Genomic DNA, 20392 nt, shown 5'->3' with positions numbered 1-20392 from the left:
TGAAATGCAAATAAGAGAATTGCTATAGTTTCTGCAATTCATTTCCAAATGTCTATTTACAGGCCCCAAACAGGAGGTTTAGACATTTCTTGTCACTCTGGTTGATCTCATGAAATGTACTGTAATCATAGGGAATCATTTAAGTTCTACCAATCCAATTCAAGTTTCCCTAATGGATAGCTATCTTTAATACACTCTAAAGTAATAAATTTACTAGTCTTTAAGATACCATAATTTTCTTTGATACTTTTGTTGCCTGGTCCTTTCCTCCTTTCCGATTATAAACCAATATCATATTTAAAAACTAAAAACAAGGGAAAACTAGGTAGGCTTAACATATTGCTATTGTCCGAGCACTATTCTAGAAAGGATCTTGGGACAGATGACCCTTACAGGTGGAGCAAATCTCACCTTTTTCGTAAGGAAGTTGACAGGAATACTGAAGCTGCAACCGAAGTATTCTTTCCTTTACTCAGCCTGATGTGCATCAGATAGTGGCTGGCTACAAAATGAAACTCCCCTTGATAGTATTAACAAATGGTTCTATTGTAGAAGTCTAAGTGTGATCGTGTTAAGGATGTTCTCAGTGAAGGGTTAGATCACGGGTATCAAACTCACTGCATCACGTTGCCATCACGTGACCTAACGTGACTTTTTTGCTTCTTCGCGGAGCTGGAATGGTCATGGGCTACTCATGACACATCTGGCCTGTGGTCTGCCAGTTTGACATCCCTGGGTTAGATGGTGGCACCAAGCAAAATTGTTGTGCAGCTATTCTGTGCTTTTTTCTTAGTGGTTTTAGCTTGGTTTGTTTTTGTCTTTTGTGGAAAGCGAAGTAGATCAAAGAAATAGTGGGAACTATTCCTTAAAGGTTCCACTTGAAATATGTCATCTGGACCCCTGGAAAATCCTGTGATTGAAACAGGTCATTGGGGGCCTTGAGCAGAAATTCTCAGATTAAAATCAATATTTGCAGATGACAATTAATTCTTGGTTTCTGCACACAATCAATTTCTGCTATGCCATTGGACAACATGGATTTAGCATTGGTTTGCCTAAGGCAGTGGCTGGAGAATTCTGGGAGTTGAAGTCCACAAGTCTTAAAATTGCCAAGTTTGGGAACCACTGGCCTAGGGCCTACAGGGTTTAAATGATTTTCCAAGAATACACATAATTAGCATATACATGTGGAGGTAGGGAAAACTAATGTCTGAGCATCATATGTTCAGTTCCATTTAAATCCTTTAGGAGGTCAAACAGCTGAACGTCCTCAGTCCTAAATCCAGCCTGTTCTTTATTTTATCTACCACTTAATGCTCTGCACTAAGATACTGTATACCACATTCTTCCCCATTTCTGGTTTAATGCCACTGCTGTATTATTTATTTCCAGAAGCAGCAGAAGTGTGTGTTGTAGTTGTAAAACATACTTACAGTTTTAAAATTTATTTACACCCCCACACACATGCACGCACGCACACACACACTCGACAGCATTTGTAAAAGAAAGTGTGTTTTATATTAAATTAAGATGTCCCATTTAACGAAGTAAGTTTCAGCATGTAAACATGGGCAGACATCTCTCTAGGTCAGGGGTGTCAAACTCAAGGCCCGGGAGCAGGATCTGGCCCGTGGGACCACCCTGGAAACAGTAAAGGACTGGCCCATGGTGCCTCTGCCAGCGGAAATGGAGCTTGGGAGCTCATTTTCTCTGGCAGAGTGCTTGGGCCACCACAGGTGCCTCCAACACGAGTGACGTCAATCTGGCCACGCCCACTCCAGATCACCCACTGTGGCCCTCTGAGTTTGATCCTGATGCAACCCTCAATGAAATCGAGTTTGACACCCCTGCTCTAGGTAGTATTGTTTGCCACACTTAATACTATTTACTTTGTTTCCTCAAATCTCAAATCCAGATTCCGTATGTTTCTATTGTTTACTGCCTGATCCTTTTTAAATTGCAGGTGTAAAAACTGAGAATAAGGGTCTACATTAAACCTATTGTCACATTTCTGGATGGTGGTAGTCATTTTGATACAGATTCCTTCCTACTCACATTGTTCTAATCACCTGGAATCACTGGTTCCTTGTACATCTTTTGACACAGTTAAGATTTCCTTCTCCTCCATCTGGGTCTATCAGCTATTAAACATGCCCAGGGCTCATTAATATCCAATATTGTTTTTTTTTTTCAATTCTCAAAAGCAAATGGCAGAGAATGGGGTGGTGGTGAGGTAATGTAACCTCATTTTCCATACATTTAGTTCGTACAAGTCCTCTTAAAGTTAATATTTGAGGATAAAAGCCAGAGCTGTAAATGTTCTGTTGCCAATAAAGCACAACCTTGGAGCATGCATGCTTTCTTTGTATAGGTTTATTGCCTTTCCTTTATCTTTATGGGCTATGAACAAAATGATATACACCATAATCTTTAAAGGCTTATACAGCAGTGTGGTGGGATTTTAATAGAGAAAAGAAAGATAACTTTATAACACCCCAGTAATTTACACTTTTAATACATAGTCGACATTATTTTTTTATTGAAAATTTTAAAAAGCTTTTATAAATATTTACCTCCCTCCCCCACCCTCTCCACCCAAACCCATCTCCCCTCCCAACCTCCCCCCCCCCCGGACTTCCCAGAGCAAATACAGGGTATACATCTTTAACAATCATATTCTAAAATAAACTAAAAAAAACTTAGCATCATCTTTCATTTGTGCTTTAACTCCTCTTTTGTTAAGCTAACTCTAAGCAAATTATATCATTCCTTGCTTTTTCAGTCATAAGCTATCTGGAATTTCTTAGTCGCGTGTTTATTTTGAATATAATCAATCCATCTTCTCCACTCCAGTTTGTATTTCTCATCTGAATGATCCTTAAGATATGCTGATATTTTAGCCATCTGTGCTAAGTTTGTTACTCTTAATGTCCATTCTTGAATAGTAGGCAAGTCTTCCTTCTTCCAGTATTGCGCCCATAGTCGACATTATTAATGGTTGATATCTGTGGGCCTTTGCCCTCCCTTTCAAATCCTTCATTTGAGTAGCATTTTCTGTCCCTTCGTTTTATTTCTATATTTTCCTTCATTCTTAAATATGCACACAAATAAGTTTACCTGACTGGGTAGAAATTATGACAAAGTTTTCAGTGAAATAATCCTGATCTCATCTTCTTACAGATCCGGTATATTTCACAGACACAAGGATTGCCAGCTGAATATTTGTTAAGTGCAGGAACAAAGACCACAAGATTTTTCAATAGGGACACTGATTCACCATATCCACTGTGGAGGCTAAAGGTAAGGTGATGTTTTGGTGTTTTCTCAAGCACCCTTAGGCCCTGTGTTTCATAATATTGAAATACTACTGATACGTTTGGTAAAATTATAACTTTGCGCTGATGCACAGTGGCTGCAATCAGAAATTCAATTTTGGTCTGGCTTGAAGGTTTTTTAAAAAAAATTAATTATGTTTATCATAATGTAATTACTGAACGGAAGAAGCTTCTTGGATGAGAAGCAAAATATCTTCAAGGAAAAACAAAATCCAATTGCCTTTTGAAAGAGCACCTTTGGGGTCCATTTGTTATAGCTGCTTACTCGCAGCAGCCTGTACTAGATAAATTAAGCTGTGTCTTGTACAATAAGACAGGAGCTTTATACTTTGATAATTTAAGAATAAAAAGCAAGCTCATAAAAAGAGTTTTATGAATTATATCAGGTAGATTTTCTTCTTGTCTGTCTTGCTACTACTATTGGTTTGGAAGACAGAAAGCTTTTACTGGAGATTATCTTGTTACTCAAGACTTCCTGGCTCAAATTCTGTAATGTCTAGAATAATCTTATGAAGAGAAACGGTAATCGTATTTTACTGAATGTGGTATCTTCAACATTACTTCCCCCATTAATATAGCCAATGCAGTCTCATTTCACTGCAATATCGGAGGATAATATCAGGTACTTTTGACCCCTAGGGAAGACAAGGATGAGAAATCTGTATAATGCCTGACGGGTTGCATTCACTTCTGCAGAAATTCATGTCATGGCAGCAGACACAATCAAAACCAAAAATGGTTAAAGGAGCAGTGTTTATTTCCTTCCCTTATCTCCCCCCCCCCCATTTTTTATCTCTCTCCCATCCCCAACCTGGTGGAGGATAAGATGAGTTCAGAAGGTGCCATATCTAAGTCAAGAGTCCATAAGACCATGTGTTGCTGAACTTGCTTTCCACATAGAATGAAAAATATTGTAATGATTTGAAATAAGGCAAATATTTATTTTCATTCTCTTGCAACTGTGTGTGATGGACAATATACATATATTGGATAATATTGTGTTGGGATTATGCTTAAAAGCAGTGGTAAATTATGTATCATTCACTTGAGTTAGTAATAGATTGGTATATAGTGAAATACTGGTTTTTATTATCTTTTTGGTTGATTCTGGGCAGACACCAGATGACCATGAGGCAGAGACGGGTATCAAGTCAAAAGAAGCAAGAAAGTACATTTTTAACTGTTTGGATGACATGGCACAGGTAAGAATACTGCTGGGATATCAACTTGTCCTAACAATATCTGTGTGTGTGTGTGTGTGTGTGTGTGTGTTCCAGCATAACTCTGAAATGCCTCGAGCAATTTCAATCAAACTTGGTACACAGATGACTAACTCTCCAGAAAAAAATACTATGGGGGTAAGATATCCCAAATACCCCTCGGGATGTGTGTTCTGTTAAGATATAGCCTATTGTGCCTTAAAATGGATTCTGCTGTACTGCCATAAAATGGCTTCTACTGTATAGCTCAGTGGAGTTGCCATGGTAATGGCTTCACAGTACTCCACAAGGGGGCTCCCTCTGGTAAGGGGGAGAATCCAACATTAGAAATTACGTTTGGTCCAGACATTTCCCCCCTATAAATAAATACCCGGGCAACACCATGTTATCAGCTAGTAAGTAAATAAAGACAATGAATTATTAAATTAAACCTATAGTAGCTTAATTTGCTTTTCAACCTGTATCATTGCCAACAAAGGAGCCTCTTATGAGATTTTCCTTATAGAGAAGATCAGTAAATCACAAATTTTAAGCTCCTATCCCCACTACAATACACACACACACACACAAAGGTGGGATTTCTTCTAGAACTGAGATTGAGATTTTTAAAAAGAGATGCTTAAGTAGACAAACCATCTACACACATATATTTTTTATATTGGAAACCCTTCCCCTTTTTAAGCTGTAGTGTTTGTGCTTAAGGTGCAGTGTTTATGTATCTTTATCCAGGATGGAGAAGTCCAGCAGTACATTTGTCAGTTCTCTCTGTAATAAATGCATCTTAAAATAGGTCTCATGATATTGTACAGAATGTACTGGTCATCCAGTTTATTCAACAGAGAAGTTGAAATTTTAACCTTGTTAGAACCTACTGCACATTAAACCTACATTGTTTACATGCATTTAGAATAGCTATGCTCAAATGGAATTTACTTGTCCAATTGAAGACTAAAATAATGGTAAAGGTTCCCCTCGCACATTTGTGCTAGTCGTTTCCAACTCTAGGGGGTGGTGCTAATCTCCATTTCAAAGCCAAAGAGCCAGCATTGTCCAAAGACGTCTCCGTGGTCATGTGGCCAGCATGACTAGACGCTGAATGCGCACGGAACGCTATTACCTTCCTACCTATTTTTCTACTTCCATTTTTACATGCTTTCGAACTGCTAGGTTAGCAGAAGCTGGGACAAGTAACAGGAGCTCACTCCATTATGCGGTGCTAGGGATTCGAACCGCCGAATTGCCGACCTTTCTGATTGACAAACTCAGCGTCTTAGCCACTGAGCCACCATGTCCCCGCATTTAGAATAACTATGCTCAAATAGAATTTACATGTCCAGTTGAAGACTACATTATAGCTCCCCAAAGACTCTACCTTTATGAAGGCTGAAGAAGAAACTGCAGATTTGATTAGTTCAGACTTTCTAGAAAACTGTATGCTATTGATTTGAATTTCCCTTCCAGGTAAATATGACAACAGATTTGGAAGGAAGTGATATGTTGGTGGAAAAGGCAGACCGGAGGGAGTTCATCGATCTGTTAAAGAAAATGTTGACGATAGACGCAGATAAGAGGATAACGCCAATTGAAACACTCAACCACCCATTTGTCACCATGACACACCTGCTTGATTTCCCCCACAGCACCCAGTAAGTTTCTTTCTCTCTGATTTGGTGATCTTGGAGAGGGGAGGAGTGAAGAATGGAATGCAGGGGAAGGTTAATCGATAAACTGGCAGGTGTGCCTCTTGGGATTGTAACAGATTTTGCATATACATGGCAGCCAAGCAGAATTTAGAGATGCCCACATGACAAGAATATTTTCATGATCTTGAGCTGGCAGCTCTTCTCCTAGAAATGGTTTATTTTGAGCTAATTTTCTAGCTCTGGAGTCATAAGATATTATTCAAGAATGGCATTTCTGGTTCTTTGCTCCAGTGATTTATTCATCTCTTCCTGAGCTGCTTCAAATATCTCATTTTAGCCAGTAACTGCAAGGAAAACTGGGTGGGTGACTCAGCTCCAATAGCAAGAAGACAAAAGAATTTTGTTCCCCTTATTTTCTAGAGGTAGGCTTAGGGATATAAGAGAAAGTTTTGTGGGGAAATCATGGAAACATTTTTTAAGGCTCACAGTTTATTACCTGTAACACAGGGCAACTGTTGAACATGGTAGACATAAACTGAGTAACTTTTCCTTGACAGAATTTAATACATCTCCGTTTGTGCTATGATGCCACACAATTGTAGTCTCACTCCACATCACTAACTTGTTGTTAGTTTTGAAGTCGTGTCTGACCCATCACGACCCCATGGACAACGTTCCTCCAGGCCCTTCTGTCCTCTACCATCCTCTGGAGTCCATTTAAGCTCATGCCTACTGCTTCGGTGACTCCATCCAGCCACCTCATTCTCTGTTGTCCACTTCTTTTGCCCTCAATCTTTCCTAGCATTAGGCTCTTCTCCAGTGAGTCCTTCCTTCTCATTAGGTGGCCAAAGTATTTGAGTTTTCATCTTCGGGATCTGTCCTTCTAAAGAGCAGTCAGGGTTGATCTCCTCTAGAACTGACCAGTTTGATCATCTTGCAGTCCAAGGGACTCGCAGGAGTCTTCTCCAGCAATCACTAACTACCTCCATGCAAAACAAAACAAAAACCACCCAACCACAAACCCTCAATTATTAGATCACAACTCAAGGATAGCAGGAACTTAGTAAATGCATCATTGGCATTTTCATTAATGGGCGGGGTTTGTGGATATTTTCAAGTAAAATGCAGCTCGATGCTAGAAAATGAATCGATGAGAATCTGTGAAGAATTATCAAACTCTTTGGGATTCCATCTCAGAATAGAAAGTTGGACCAGTTGCCTTTAAAAATGTCTTCTAAACTAATGATTATTTTTCCTTGCAATAGTTCTGTTGACTCCATTCCATTTTTCTTAATAATTTTAAAATTATTTTTGTTCCAAAAGTGACCCTGGAGAAAACTTTCTACAAATAAGGCATGATATTCTGATTTGACAGAATAGTAGGGATTATATCAATATTGGATTGTGGAAAGTGACACTGCAAAAAAATATAAAGAATTTATGTAGTATCTCCTTACTATAGGGACTTAATGGATTTTTGCAAATGTTCGGCTTTAGCACTGTTAATTGGAATGACACAAAAGGAAAAATAAATTCTAGCATTTTTAGACATTTGGACTTCTTAAGGTTGGTTTCAGGGCCAGGTGAATTTAGAGCTATAATAAAACTCAAAACGGAGCAATAGTCTGAGAATGCATGGTAGAAAAAGCAGTGATTCTAACAACTCATGGTATTTGCATAATTGTTGTTCAGAATATTAAAGAATTTATCTCTTGAAGCCTTGGGTTGTATTCTTAACAGCAGCTGCATCTGTTACATCAACTTATTTTCCATTGCTGCCCATAAAGAATCCCAGGAACTATACGATGGTGGGTATGGTAATGTTTTAGTATGGCTGCTTATCATTCCAGACAGAAAGTACAATTCCAGCTGTCCCTGGAGAAAACATTGACTACAAATAATTTTTAAGTTTGTGATATAGTTCTATGTATAATAAATAGAGAGAGTTTTCTTTTGGCACCAAATAGCTGAGCTTACAATTTGCATTAAATCATGGCTTGTTTTAAGCCTAGTTTATTGAATAAAACAGACTGGCTGAGCTTATATCTCTTATGAAGGCAGGTGCGATTTCTCCCATCAGTTAGATTACTGCTAATTTTTGGTTCTCCTTCTTCATAAATAGCGTTAAGTCCTGTTTTCAAAACATGGAGATTTGCAAGCGGCGAGTAAACATGTATGACACTGTGAATCAGAGCAAAACACCATTCATCACCCATGTCGCCCCAAGCACATCAACCAATTTAACCATGACCTTCAATAACCAGCTCAATACAGTTCATAACCAGGTAAGAATAATTGTTATGATGGTCTAACTTGGTGGGCTTCCAGAGGTTTGGAACTTCTTTCTTTTAAGGGAAGAAATCTTTCTTTTTCTTTTAATGTATAATCTCATCACTTAAGCAGAGGTTAGAGATATAGACTGCTTCCAACATCATTCAGAAACTGTGGATCCAGTATATTTATGTTTCTTTTAATTTATAATCTCATAACTCAAGTAGAAGTAGAGATATAGACTGAGGATGGCCCAAGGTTGCTCAGAAACTGTGGATCACTAAGAATTTCACCTTGGTCCTTCTCCATCTAACACCAATGCTAAAATGGCTAAAAGTGCCTGACAGCGTCAGAATGCAAATGCTGCAACTTATGTACTTCTATCAGTTGTATTTAATTATGTCCTTTGCATGGTCATTAGTCCTCTAGGAATCACTGCAGTTTGTTGCTTAATTGAATACAAAAACAAATATTTTTTTAAAGGAAAAGAAACTGGATTATTTTTTGGGGGGGGTGTTTTAATTTAAAAAAAAAATCATGACAGTTGTATTGGGATTCCTTTGAACATTGTTAATACAGTCTCATTAATACTTACAATTTTTTGCATTGCAAAAGTTAACAACTAAGAAAATTGAATCACATTTGTGAAATAACAAATAGGGAAACGGGGAAAAAAGATCAAAATGCGTGATGGAGACATTTCTACTTCATTCTAATTGGTGAAAGGTATAATCAAAATCAAATAATCCTTAATGAATTGTATTTTCTGAAACAAAGCAAGAGGGACAACAGCTTTTGTGTTCTGTGAAACATTCTTAAATGACTAAAGGACATTTAAGGAATTTAATTTATAGGAATATGAATGCAGGATTGACTGATCAAGAAGTAAACAAATAAAGCTTCAGCTAGAATCACAATCATGAATAAGTACAAGTAACGCCTTTTGTCTATGACTTTTAAGGACAAGAACCAGAAAAAGTTGCTAGTTCACATGTGATTAGAAACTCTGAACTGAGGTACTTGGAGTCAATTACTAGCTTTCCCTGTAAGGAAGAGAAAGTGAGAGCAATCCAACTACTGTACCAGAAAAAAAAACAAAAAACCACTGGGATGTCAAAATGAAGCTGACATAAAACAGTTTCATTGCCAATACTCTTGTGGGAACGTTTTAATAGATAACCTTTTCCATCACACCTCCTCAGATGGAAAGGATGGAAAGTAATTCATCAAATCCTTCTTAAAACCACTGCAGTTCTCCAGATGCTTAGAATTCTTCCACTTCTAAGGGGGGGGGGGAGATTAAGCTAGCTTTGGTCCTAGAGCAGGGGTGTCAAACTCAAGGCCCACAGGGCTGAATTTGGCCCACGGGGTGCTTAAATTTGGCCCGCAAGGCCAGCCTGGAAATAGCAAGGGATTGGCCCTCGGTGCCTTGGTTCGACACCCTTGCCCTAGAGCAAGATAGCTTTAATTTTTTTTAAAAAAATCTTGAAATACTAAACCCCTGATATCTGAAGCCACACATTTAGGGTTAGAACTAGAGAAAATTCTGGGCCCATCAGAGGTATAAGTTGTGTTTCTATTGAAATATCCAAGCAATATAATCTGCACATAACATTCCTTTGTGTTCTATACATCCCAAGCTACCTCTGTACAACAATTGAAAAATCAAATCAACCTGCTTGTGGAGCATCTCAACAAAGTGAGCCATGTCACCAAGTACCAAGAACAGTTCAAGTAACACACATGCAATGTATTGCTAAGACTTAATGATCTAGAAATATTTATTCATTTTTCAGATGCAAAGTCTTGAATCTTTCTGTATGGACAACTTGACTATCTTATTGGGTTGTAGTCTTGATGTTTGGGCTTGTGATTATAATCCGTTGGTACAGGTAGTCCTCTATTTACGACCTCAACCGAGCCCAACATTTCTGTTGCTAGGTGGGGCATTTGATAAGTGAGTTTTGCCCCGTTTGATGCCACAGTTGTTAGGTAAATCAGTGCGGTTGTTAAAATATGGTTGTTAAATGAGTCTGGCTTCCCCACTGACTTGGCTTATCAGATGGTTGCAAAAGCTGATCCCGTGATCCCTGGGAAATTGTAACTGTCATAAATGTGAACCAGTTGCAAAGCATCTGAAGATGCTCTAACAGTCGTAAGTGTGAAAGATGTTCATCAGTCCCTTTTTTCAATGCTGTTGTAACTTCTAACAGTCACTCAATGAACTGCTATAAGTCAAGGACTACCTGTTATTGCAAGCAAAGGAATGGGGTTGCCCGATGAGTCAAGTTAAACTCTTGTTATCCTTATTCATCTCTAGCTTCCTCTTTGCTTTGTTTTTTTAAAACCTTTTTTCTACCTTTTAAGGTTTTATTTATGTGCCTTATTTATCTTTCCTTTTGAAAATTAGCTTCCCCCCGACATTGCCATCGCCTTCATGTTTTGTTTTTATTTTATTTTAAATCCCATAATTCCTTTAGGCCACCACTCTGGCTCCCACTTCCACTACCAGTGCCACTATTTCCTTAGCCAACCCTGATGTCTCCATACTAAACTACCAATCTGCACTCTACCAGCCCTCGGCAGCGTCCATGGCCGCGGTGGCTCAGAGGAGCGTCCCTCTGCAGACAGGCACAGCGCAGATATGTGCTCGTCCTGATCCTTTCCAGCAAGCCCTTATCGTATGTCCTCCAGGTTTTCAAGGTAAGATGGCTTCTGATTCTTTTCTCTTGTTAAATGTGTGGCTATTACTAAAGCGAGGATGGGCTAGCTGTCTGGTAGGAGTCTAAAATTTTACTTGACTAGGGAATGAGCTCTTTCTTCCAAATTACCTTAGATTACATTGAGCACCAGCAATAATTTCCTACAGTGTTAATTAGAATAGAGCTGGAAGGGGCCTTGGAGGTCTACTAGTCGAACCCCCTGCTCAAGCAGGAGATCCTATATCATTTCAGACAGGAGGCTGTGCAGTCTCTTCTTAAAAACCTCCAGTGATGAAGCATCCACAACTTCTGAAGGCAAGCTGTTCCCCTGGTTAATTGTCCTCATTGTTAGGAAGTTTCTCCTTAATTCCATGGCCTTTCAGATGTTGCTGAACTAGAACTTCTAGTGGGTATGTTATTTCTATCCGTAGGGAACTTTAGTTCAGCTAATTGGAAAAAACAGAGTTTCTTCTACAGAACAAAATACGTGGTTTTTCATTGACATGTATAGGATAGCACAACACATTAGGAGTTCTGAGTTGGCAAGGTGGTCTCAGATGGAAAATTTCTCCATTTGTTGGTATATGAATGCACTGACTGATGATATATGCAACATCAATATTCCCAGCTTGGTTATCATATTACCAGTCAAACCATTTACTAAGGCAGCTTATTAATAATAATTACTATTGCTATTAGTCTTCTAATCATTCCTATCACCCATCTCCTCCACTTATCACTGCAGGACTGTAACTTTGTTGCTTGTATCCTTACGATTTATATTGATATTGATTGTTTCCTGATTGCTTATTTGTACCCTATGACTATCATTAAGTGTTGTACCTTATGATTCTTGACGAATGTATCTTTTCTTTTATGTACACTGAGAGCATATGCACCAAAGTCAAATTCGTTTGTGTCCGATCACCTTTGGCCAATTAAAAATTATATTCTATTCTATTCCATTCCATTCTATTACCTGATATTTACCAATTTTCTGGGCAATTTTTGGAGATATTTGGGGCTAGGAGAATAAGGAAATAAGAGTTTATTTCTCAGTTTTTGAGCTCCAGTTTCCTTTATATAATAACTAACTTAGCTGTGGCCAGGAAGCCTGGTTCCCTCTCTCATTTTCATCCAAAGATATTTAAGTTATTTGTAGACATTGATGTCTTAGTGCACCACTGTGCAGCAGACGTTTTATCCCTTTTTATGTGGCTTTGAAATAACATAAAAGAACTCCAGAGCGAAATCCTCAAAAGTCCCCTGAGTCTTATTTACAAAAGCTATAAAAGGCATTTGACTATTTGGGGGCAAATTTTTTATCCTCGGTGATTTCTTCAGCTCAGAGAGCTGCACAGCTGGTAGGACAACTGAAAGGATGACAGGCACCTGAAGTCTTAATTTCTGCGCTGGACTTTAGCAGCCAGTGGCTCTTCCTGTGGAGACAATTGTCTCTTGCTCAGCAGTTGCATAGAGTCAATCTCCATTGGGAACAATTGGAAAATGACCGTGTAACTATTTCCTTAATTTGTCTAGGTATCTAACCTTCTCCTTCTTAATGGCTCAGGGAAGGTAACAACTGTTCCCAAAGAAAATACACAAAGGAAAAATACAGCGTTATTGTTCTTTTCAGAAGCAAATTACATACCATATTTAATGCATCTTTTAAAACTAAATCCAATTTAGAGACCAAAAATAGAAAAGTCCTTTGGAACTGGAGCTTAGAAGGGGAGAGTTGAACTTTCTTTCCCTAAAGCACTGTATTTCAATTGGAATACGAAACCTGTTCCTCTTTTAAAACCCCTGATAGAGTTTCTATTAATGCCTTTGAGAAGGCTATGTTGAGAATGTTTGGCTTGACCCCAGTTTTGCTTGTAAACTCCCAATGCCATCTGCAAAACAATGGATAAATGTTAAACTGGCATACAACAATGTTGTTGATATTTGGTGCCCAATCTTGGACTTACTATAATTTATTGAAATAGACTACAGTTGACTAATTTCATACATCATATAATTTGAAAATCTAAAATAATGTATGGGCCTCAGTGGCACAGTGGCTAGAGTGCTGTACTGCAGGCCACTTCTGCTGACTGCCGTCTGCCTGCAATTTGGCAGTTCAAATCCCACCAGGCTCAAGGTTGACTCAGTCTTCCATCCTTCCAAGGTGGGTAAAATGAGGACCCAGATTTTTTTAATAAAGTTTTTTTATTTTTTCATTTTCATAACATATAATCACATGTATACTATTACATAACCAACATCATATTGTATTATTAAATGCTTACATCAATTCATCTTACCAACAACTCCCCAAAACCACTTATTGGCTCTTCTGCTCTCCATACACCATATTTGTACCTTATCCATCACTTTCTTCTCCCTCTCTCCTCCCCCTCCCTACCTCCTTTCTTCCCTCTGTCATCCTTCCCTTTTCTACTTCCTTTTCCTCTCTGGGAGGACCCAGATTTATTGGGGGCAATATGCTGACTCTAAACCATTTAGAGAGGGCTGTAAAGCACTGTAAAGTGGTATATACCGTATTTTTCGCACTATAAGACGCACCGGTGTATAAGACGCACCAAGATTTCGAAGAGGTAAGTAAGAAAAAGGGTTTTGTCTTCCCCAGCCCCGAGGAGCACTCTGGGGAAAGGCAAAAACGCCCTTGTTTTTGTGAAAAATGGGTGGAAAATGGACTGGGGTTTTTTGCAAAAACGGAGGCATTTTTGCCTTCCCTCAGCTCTGCTGAAGCCTGCAGAGTGCTGCTGGGAGAAGGCATAAAAGGCCTCCATTTTTGCAAAAAAAATGGGCCATTTGTTTTGCAAAAATGGGATGTGGGGGCAGGGAGGTCAAAAATGGCTGTATTTGGCGTATAAGACACACCAACATTTCCATGCTCTTTTGGGGAGTGGGAAATATGCGTCTTATACTCCTAAAAATACAGTAAGTCTAAGTGCTATTGCTATTATAGATAAGCACAATGTGTAGACTGATTCCAAGTTAATTCTTACCTTTTTAATCTCAGTGGTTGAAGACTTGGCTGTGCCAAAGTTGAAGGCTAGAAAATCCATAAATTGACAGTGGTTTTAGATAGATATATTTACTTTGCCCTCTCTCTATAAGGTTGCATCATAATTTCCCTCTGTCCATAAGCTACCCTTTGTAATCTTCAAAACCATAAATCACAAGTTTCTGTTAGTCAACAAAAAGTCAATAAGGGGGTTTCCAGTCACTAATAAATGCCATTGTTGAACTTTCTCTATCTAACAGGTTAATTTTGCCATTTCTGTCCTCTTCATCAACCATTCCTCTGGTGTGGGTATTTCAGAATATTTTCCATTTCTGCACATATAATTTCACATATAGTTTCACAGCAGTAATCATGTACAAAAGTAATCTTCCATGGATCTTTTCTAATTGACTGTCCGTTAATGAGTACCAAGAATTTATCTGAAAACTCCCATTACAGTATCTGATTTCCCTGAAGGATCGAAGTACTTTGCAGGTAGAGTTTGAAAATTGGATGCAGGCTTTTGATACATTCCCACTTTTATGGCCATGTATAAGATTCATTTTTTTTCTAAGAGTGATCAAACCACATGGCTTTTGGAGAGGAGCCTCTGTTAAGGAGTCCTGATTAGATTGAGATGCAAGCTATAGATCTATACAATTAAGTTTGAGAGATGCTGAAATCTTACTGAACAAATTTAGCAAATTTAGCATTAGGTGGGACACAGTTGGAATTGTACATCGAGTCTCTTATCACGATAGGATGAAAATAAGAATTCAAGAGAACCTGATAAAAGTGCAGGTAATAGAAAAGTAAAAGTCTCTTTCAAGTCTAGTTCTGTTCCTGATAACTTTGTAGACCGTTCCAAACAGTTTTCTTGGCAATAGAATTAAAGAGCTTTACTACTGCTTTTTTCCAGGATGGTATTCCCCACCCCCACCCCAACTTCCCATCTTCTCTACAGTCTTAAAATTCCTTGTAGTTTTCCATCCAAATATTTCTGCTATGCTAAAACTTCTGAGCCTAAATGAGGTCAATCAGATACTGTCACCTCCTAAGAGAAATTTGAGACATCTGAACACAAGGTTGAAGGGATTTGGCACACTTTTTGACAATAACAATGATGGTTATTTCTCATCTGCCCAATAACCAGATCTGTGGAAGATTATTAAAGATATTTAAAACAGTTAAAACAAACAGACAAACTAGAAATGTTAATAAAGGCCATAGGGAAGATACAATAAAAGTGGTTTAAACAGCTCCCTCCCAATACAACACAGACATTAAAAAAACACGCATACAAGTAACCTCACTCCAAAAATTTCTACTGGAAAATAAATGCCTTAGGCAGATACTGAAAGTACCATAATATATGCTATTCTTGACTAGTGAAAGAACAAATGAAAAACCTTACTCAAATGATATATTGGTGTTGAGAGAATGGAAATTTTGCCAAGTGAAAGAGAGCAGTTGGCTGATGGAAAATTTACACAGTAAACTTGTAAAACTTCTACCCCTGATAAAAGATTAAGTTGTTTGGCTCCAAGCTGTTATGAAAATATTAACGTATTCACTAAATTAACAAATGACTAAAGGAATATATATATATATATATATATATATATATATATATATATGTATGTATGTATGTATGTATGTATGTATGTATGTATATCATATATATATGTATATGTGTATATATATGTATTGTATGTATGTTGTGTGTGTGTGTATATATATATAGCATATATATATAGCATATATATATGTATATGTGTATATATATGTATTGCATACACACACACACACACACACACACACACACACACACACACACACATATATATATATATATATATATATATATATATATATATATATATATACAGAAATATAATACCAACAATTCCAGAATAATTTTAAGAAGGATTTTGTTGATAGGATTATACAAATTTTGAAATTTATTCAGAAAATTTATTGGAAAGCCTGGAACTATGGATACATCCCTTCCTAAAAGTAGATTGTTTTGTCTTCTGTTCAAGCTTGAGACAACATGTGGCTGCTTTAATGAGCTGCATTTGCTTTAATCTGTCAACCTATTAAAGTGATTGTGTCTTTTTCAAGCTTACAGAAACTTCGGGTATTGTATTCACATGAAACACCTCTTTTAAATCATTTGAAGTATGCACAGATTTACCCGGTACCATGGAACCAAATTGAACGGAAAAAAATATATCAGGACTGTGCTTTTTATTGATGCTGATTGATCTTAATAACATACGTATTGTCTTTTCATTTTATTTTCTTGGCTCAGGATTGCAAACTTCCCCTTCAAAGCATGCTGGCTATTCAGTCCGGATGGAGAATGCAGTTCCCATAGTCACTCAGGCTGCTGGGGCTCCGCCCCTTCAGATCCAACCAGGGCTTTTAGCACAGGTAAATAATTAATAATTTTGGATCAAGCAACAACTTTAAGGAACTATATACGGAGTTGTCAATAAAGAAGAGCGGTTCACCTGTGGGAGTTATTGTGAATTTTGAGAATGTGTATGCCATTATTTGACCTTTCCGTCTTTTTATTTGTGAAGGGAAGAGCTTTCTGGGATTTTAAGCTGTTAGACAAAACCCTCCCTCCATCTCTAGTTTTTTCTTAAGTCATTTGTCCCCAGCCATGCATGACAACGGCTCTTGCAAATATATTTGATTTCCATACTTGTCTTCCATCAAGTAAGAATGCTCCGGTTACACATGGCTTTGTCAAACTAGCAAGAACAAAATTGGGCTAGACGATCCATTGAGCTGACTCTATTTCTGGTAGCAGCCTAGACTAGAAACTCTTATTTCTTAGAGAATTTGCTTAGTAAGCTTCATTAAGAAGTTTAAAATAACAGTACAAGAATTATAAGCAATCGTGCTACTTTCAAGTGAGAAATGTTCTGTAAATTAGGGCAGGAAATTTCTGGGGGTTTTTTCTCATGCTTTTTCAGTGCAAAGGAGGAATTTTCTCTTTTTAATGAACACGAGGCAATCTGCGTCAATTGATTCTTTTGAAAATAGGCATTCAACTTCTTATCCATCTGATAAACAGCTCTCAAAACTTCAGGCCACACTCAAAATACTGCTTTTGCAAGCAGATCCTTAGGGATGCTGGTTATCTCCATTTATCTGCCTTTTATTCCCAATAAAATTATTTTACACCAGTGCACAAAAGTGAATGTGGTGTTTATGTCAGGATGATCTGGTGTCTTGGATACCAGAGGATTCTCAAATACTGCAAATCACTGCCTTGCCTGGATCTTCTTCCAGTTGCTTTTCTTTTGGGGCTTCCAGGCTCCCCTGTCTTGGAAGTCAAACATAAAACATGTGTTGTTTCTTTCCATTCAACTTAATATGATCTCCTGTCCTTATGAAGGGTCATCGTTAAAGGATACTTGACTGACATGCATGGAGTCCATCTTCATGAAAACTTGCCATCCTTCTCCAAGAACCATATGTGAAGGAGAACAGTCACATGTATAAATCAAATTCCACGAAAAAGGGGAGATCATTCACAACACAAAAAAGAAGAAAATAAGTTTTATAAACATCAATATGTAAAATATTTGGACAGAAGTACCTTGTAAAATTAGATTAATTGTCTGGCTCTGTGCATGGGTAATCACACAAATTACACCCAAAACATTTGACAGGCTTCTGAGTTGGCTGCATTACAGTTGGCAATTACAGCAGACAGACTAAAAATACTGAACTGACGCAAAGGCTTAATCACTAACACTTAATCAGATAAAGCAGCAGGGGAGATTGTTCAGGTAGTAATTATAGCATCTGAATCAGGAGTATGCAACGTCTTTAGGGGTCAGAGGTCATGGTTGGCCTTTAAGTGATATATTAGGGGTTGCACTCCCAAGAATTTAATGAGGTCAGAACATTCAGACTCTGGTGTTCTCTCAAGCACCTTTCCCAAAAATTTCGAAAATGCTACCCAGCCCTAATACTATCTTTTTCTGTCAGTTAGATTGATAACTTAAATAGGAGTAATTATAAGAGCAAAAAAAAGGAGGTGGGGAGGCTTTGATTCCTTACAAAGCCAATCAAACTAAGCCCAGCCCTTCTTGAAGCCTGCCATAATCACCACCTGCAGCCTCGGGACTGTGTCAAACTCCAAGAACCGACCCTAGATGTCTGCCAAATTTTCTTTTTAATGTGGCAGAAGAGGTCTATGGAGTACCTCAGTCATTCAGGTCATGATTATCCCAAAGGTACTTTTTCAGGAGGCATTTGGACTTTCTTATTTTTCTTTGAAGATGTTTTGCTTTTCATCCAAGAAGCTTCTTCAGCTCTAAATGGATGATGGGAAATGGAAGGATTTATATTCCTTGCAGACAGCTGGTCATTTGCATTCTTTTAGATAGTCATGGAGGCCACTTGGGAGTTTATCCTCAGGGTCACCTGAGCAAATGGTTCTTTTAGTCTGCAATTTTTCTGGAAATATCTCACATCATTCAAAGGGTGTTCATCCCAAAGTGCACAGCTAAATGTCTATGGAGATTCTCAGTCCATCAGGTCATGGTGTTGCTTTTTCAGGAGGCAACTGGACTTTCTTGTTTTTCTTTGAAGACATCTTGCTTCTCATCCAAGAGCTTCTTCAGTTCCGCCTGTAGGATGGGGAATGGAAGGTATCCTGCAGCCAAGAAGGCTTGACACACATTTGTACTACTCAGGTGACCCTGGGGACACAGATAAATCTCCAAGTGGCTTCAATGACTCTCTAAAAGAATGCAAATGACCAGCTGTCTGCAAGGAACCCTTCCGTTCCCCACTATCCTACCAGAGCTGAAGAAGCTTCTTGAATGAGAAGCAAAATGTCTTCAAAGACAAGCAAGAAAGTCCAGTTGCCTCCTGAAAAAGCACTTTTGTGGCAGAAGATGAACATAACTAAAGACATGATTGGAAATGAACTACATACAAATATAAATGAAATCAAATGTATTTTATCTCTTGGGCCCGCTGTGTTTTTTTTCCCTATCACACCATTCAAAGGCCAAGTTTGGCCATCTGCTAAGAAAAGTTGCATCTCCATGCATTGTTCTTGCTTCTCCTTTCTTTCAGTGTGCAGTTAGGAAATAGGAGGGTGGAAAGGACGTGTCAAGTGCAGCTTGCTTGCTACTGTGCCCTTCAAAAAAAATTCTATGAAATGGAAAGCTGTGTCTGTAGAATATTCTAATCGCTTCTACAGCTGTCAAAGTTACACAGGGTTCTCTCCTAGCAAATAGGGAAAGGGGAGGTAAAGGCCTGACACTCTCAATGCCTGGTGCTTTGCAATAATCTCTAGCTGTAGGCTGATGGACCACAGTTAGTGTATCATCTTCATAGCTGTTGATTACCACCGGAAATGTGATACAACTGCTCAGGTCAATTTCTTGCCTAGAAAGCCTAGAGCAGGTGAAAAGACCAGCCTCCACAAGTGCATTTTCACCCCAGTGAGGCTAGTTTATCTGCTTACTAGTGCAAAACGTGACAGGCAGCTCTGGTTGCACCTTTGGAAAGGTAGCAGCTGCTTCTTTAAAAGGCAGGGGTCAGCTTTATCCCACCATGAAAGCTGGAAGGAAGAAAGTGAGAAATCGCTTGCCCCAAGGAATTTGGAAATCTATTTTCTATAAAATATATTTGGCATACCTGTGAGCGGTGTATGTGTATATGGGAAGAGATGGAGTGAAGCTCTTATAGGTCAAGTTTTTTAAAAAAGAATTCTGAAACTTGAAACGCTAAGTTCATAAAGAAAGAACAAGGAACGAAAAAGGAACCTGGAAAAGGGAGGTATCAGCTGGGAAAGATATATTCTTAGTAACTTTGAGGTTGTGCCTAATGCACACATTCACAGATGAGGCTGAAACTAACGGGACTTAACTATATAAGCATACAGAAAGAGGAGAGAAAGCATTTGATATTTTCTAGGAATCTTCGTGCAATCTTTGCACAAGGCATGGATAGAATAGAATAAAATAGAATAGAATAGAATTCTTTATTGGCCAAGTGTGATTGGACACACAAGGAATTTGTCTTTGGTGCATATGCGCTCAGTGTACATAAAAAGACAAGATACATTTGTCAAGAATCATAAGGTACAACACTTAATGATAGTTATAGGGTACAAATAAGCAATCAGAAAACAACAAAGAAACAAAGTTACAGTCAGGCAGTCATAAGT

The 20392-nt window shown here is 38.2% G+C and overlaps 1 protein-coding gene across 2 annotated transcripts in view; it reads left to right on the top strand.

The window, feature by feature from the left end:
* Window positions 1–20392, top strand: part of HIPK2 (homeodomain interacting protein kinase 2) — a 155274-nt gene that overhangs the window by 111617 nt on the left and 23265 nt on the right. Inside the window, exons 4-9 of one of the 2 annotated variants that reach the window (XM_032221921.1) lie at window positions 3181–3300; window positions 4451–4537; window positions 6017–6201; window positions 8321–8483; window positions 11046–11172; window positions 16499–16620. In XM_032221921.1, coding sequence (XP_032077812.1) covers window positions 3181–3300; window positions 4451–4537; window positions 6017–6201; window positions 8321–8483; window positions 11046–11172; window positions 16499–16620 — 804 coding nt within the window. Of the gene's footprint in view, window positions 1–3180; window positions 3301–4450; window positions 4538–6016; window positions 6202–8320; window positions 8484–10949; window positions 11173–16498; window positions 16621–20392 lie in introns of both variants that reach the window. The other variant, XM_032221920.1, reaches the window with a different exon arrangement.

Source organism: Thamnophis elegans, chromosome 7, assembly GCF_009769535.1.
Source record: "Thamnophis elegans isolate rThaEle1 chromosome 7, rThaEle1.pri, whole genome shotgun sequence".
In the NCBI taxonomy this organism is placed as follows: Eukaryota; Metazoa; Chordata; class Lepidosauria; order Squamata; family Colubridae; genus Thamnophis; species Thamnophis elegans.
The sequence above is the reverse complement of the archived record's forward strand: the minus strand, read 5'-3'. Positions and strand labels throughout refer to the sequence as shown.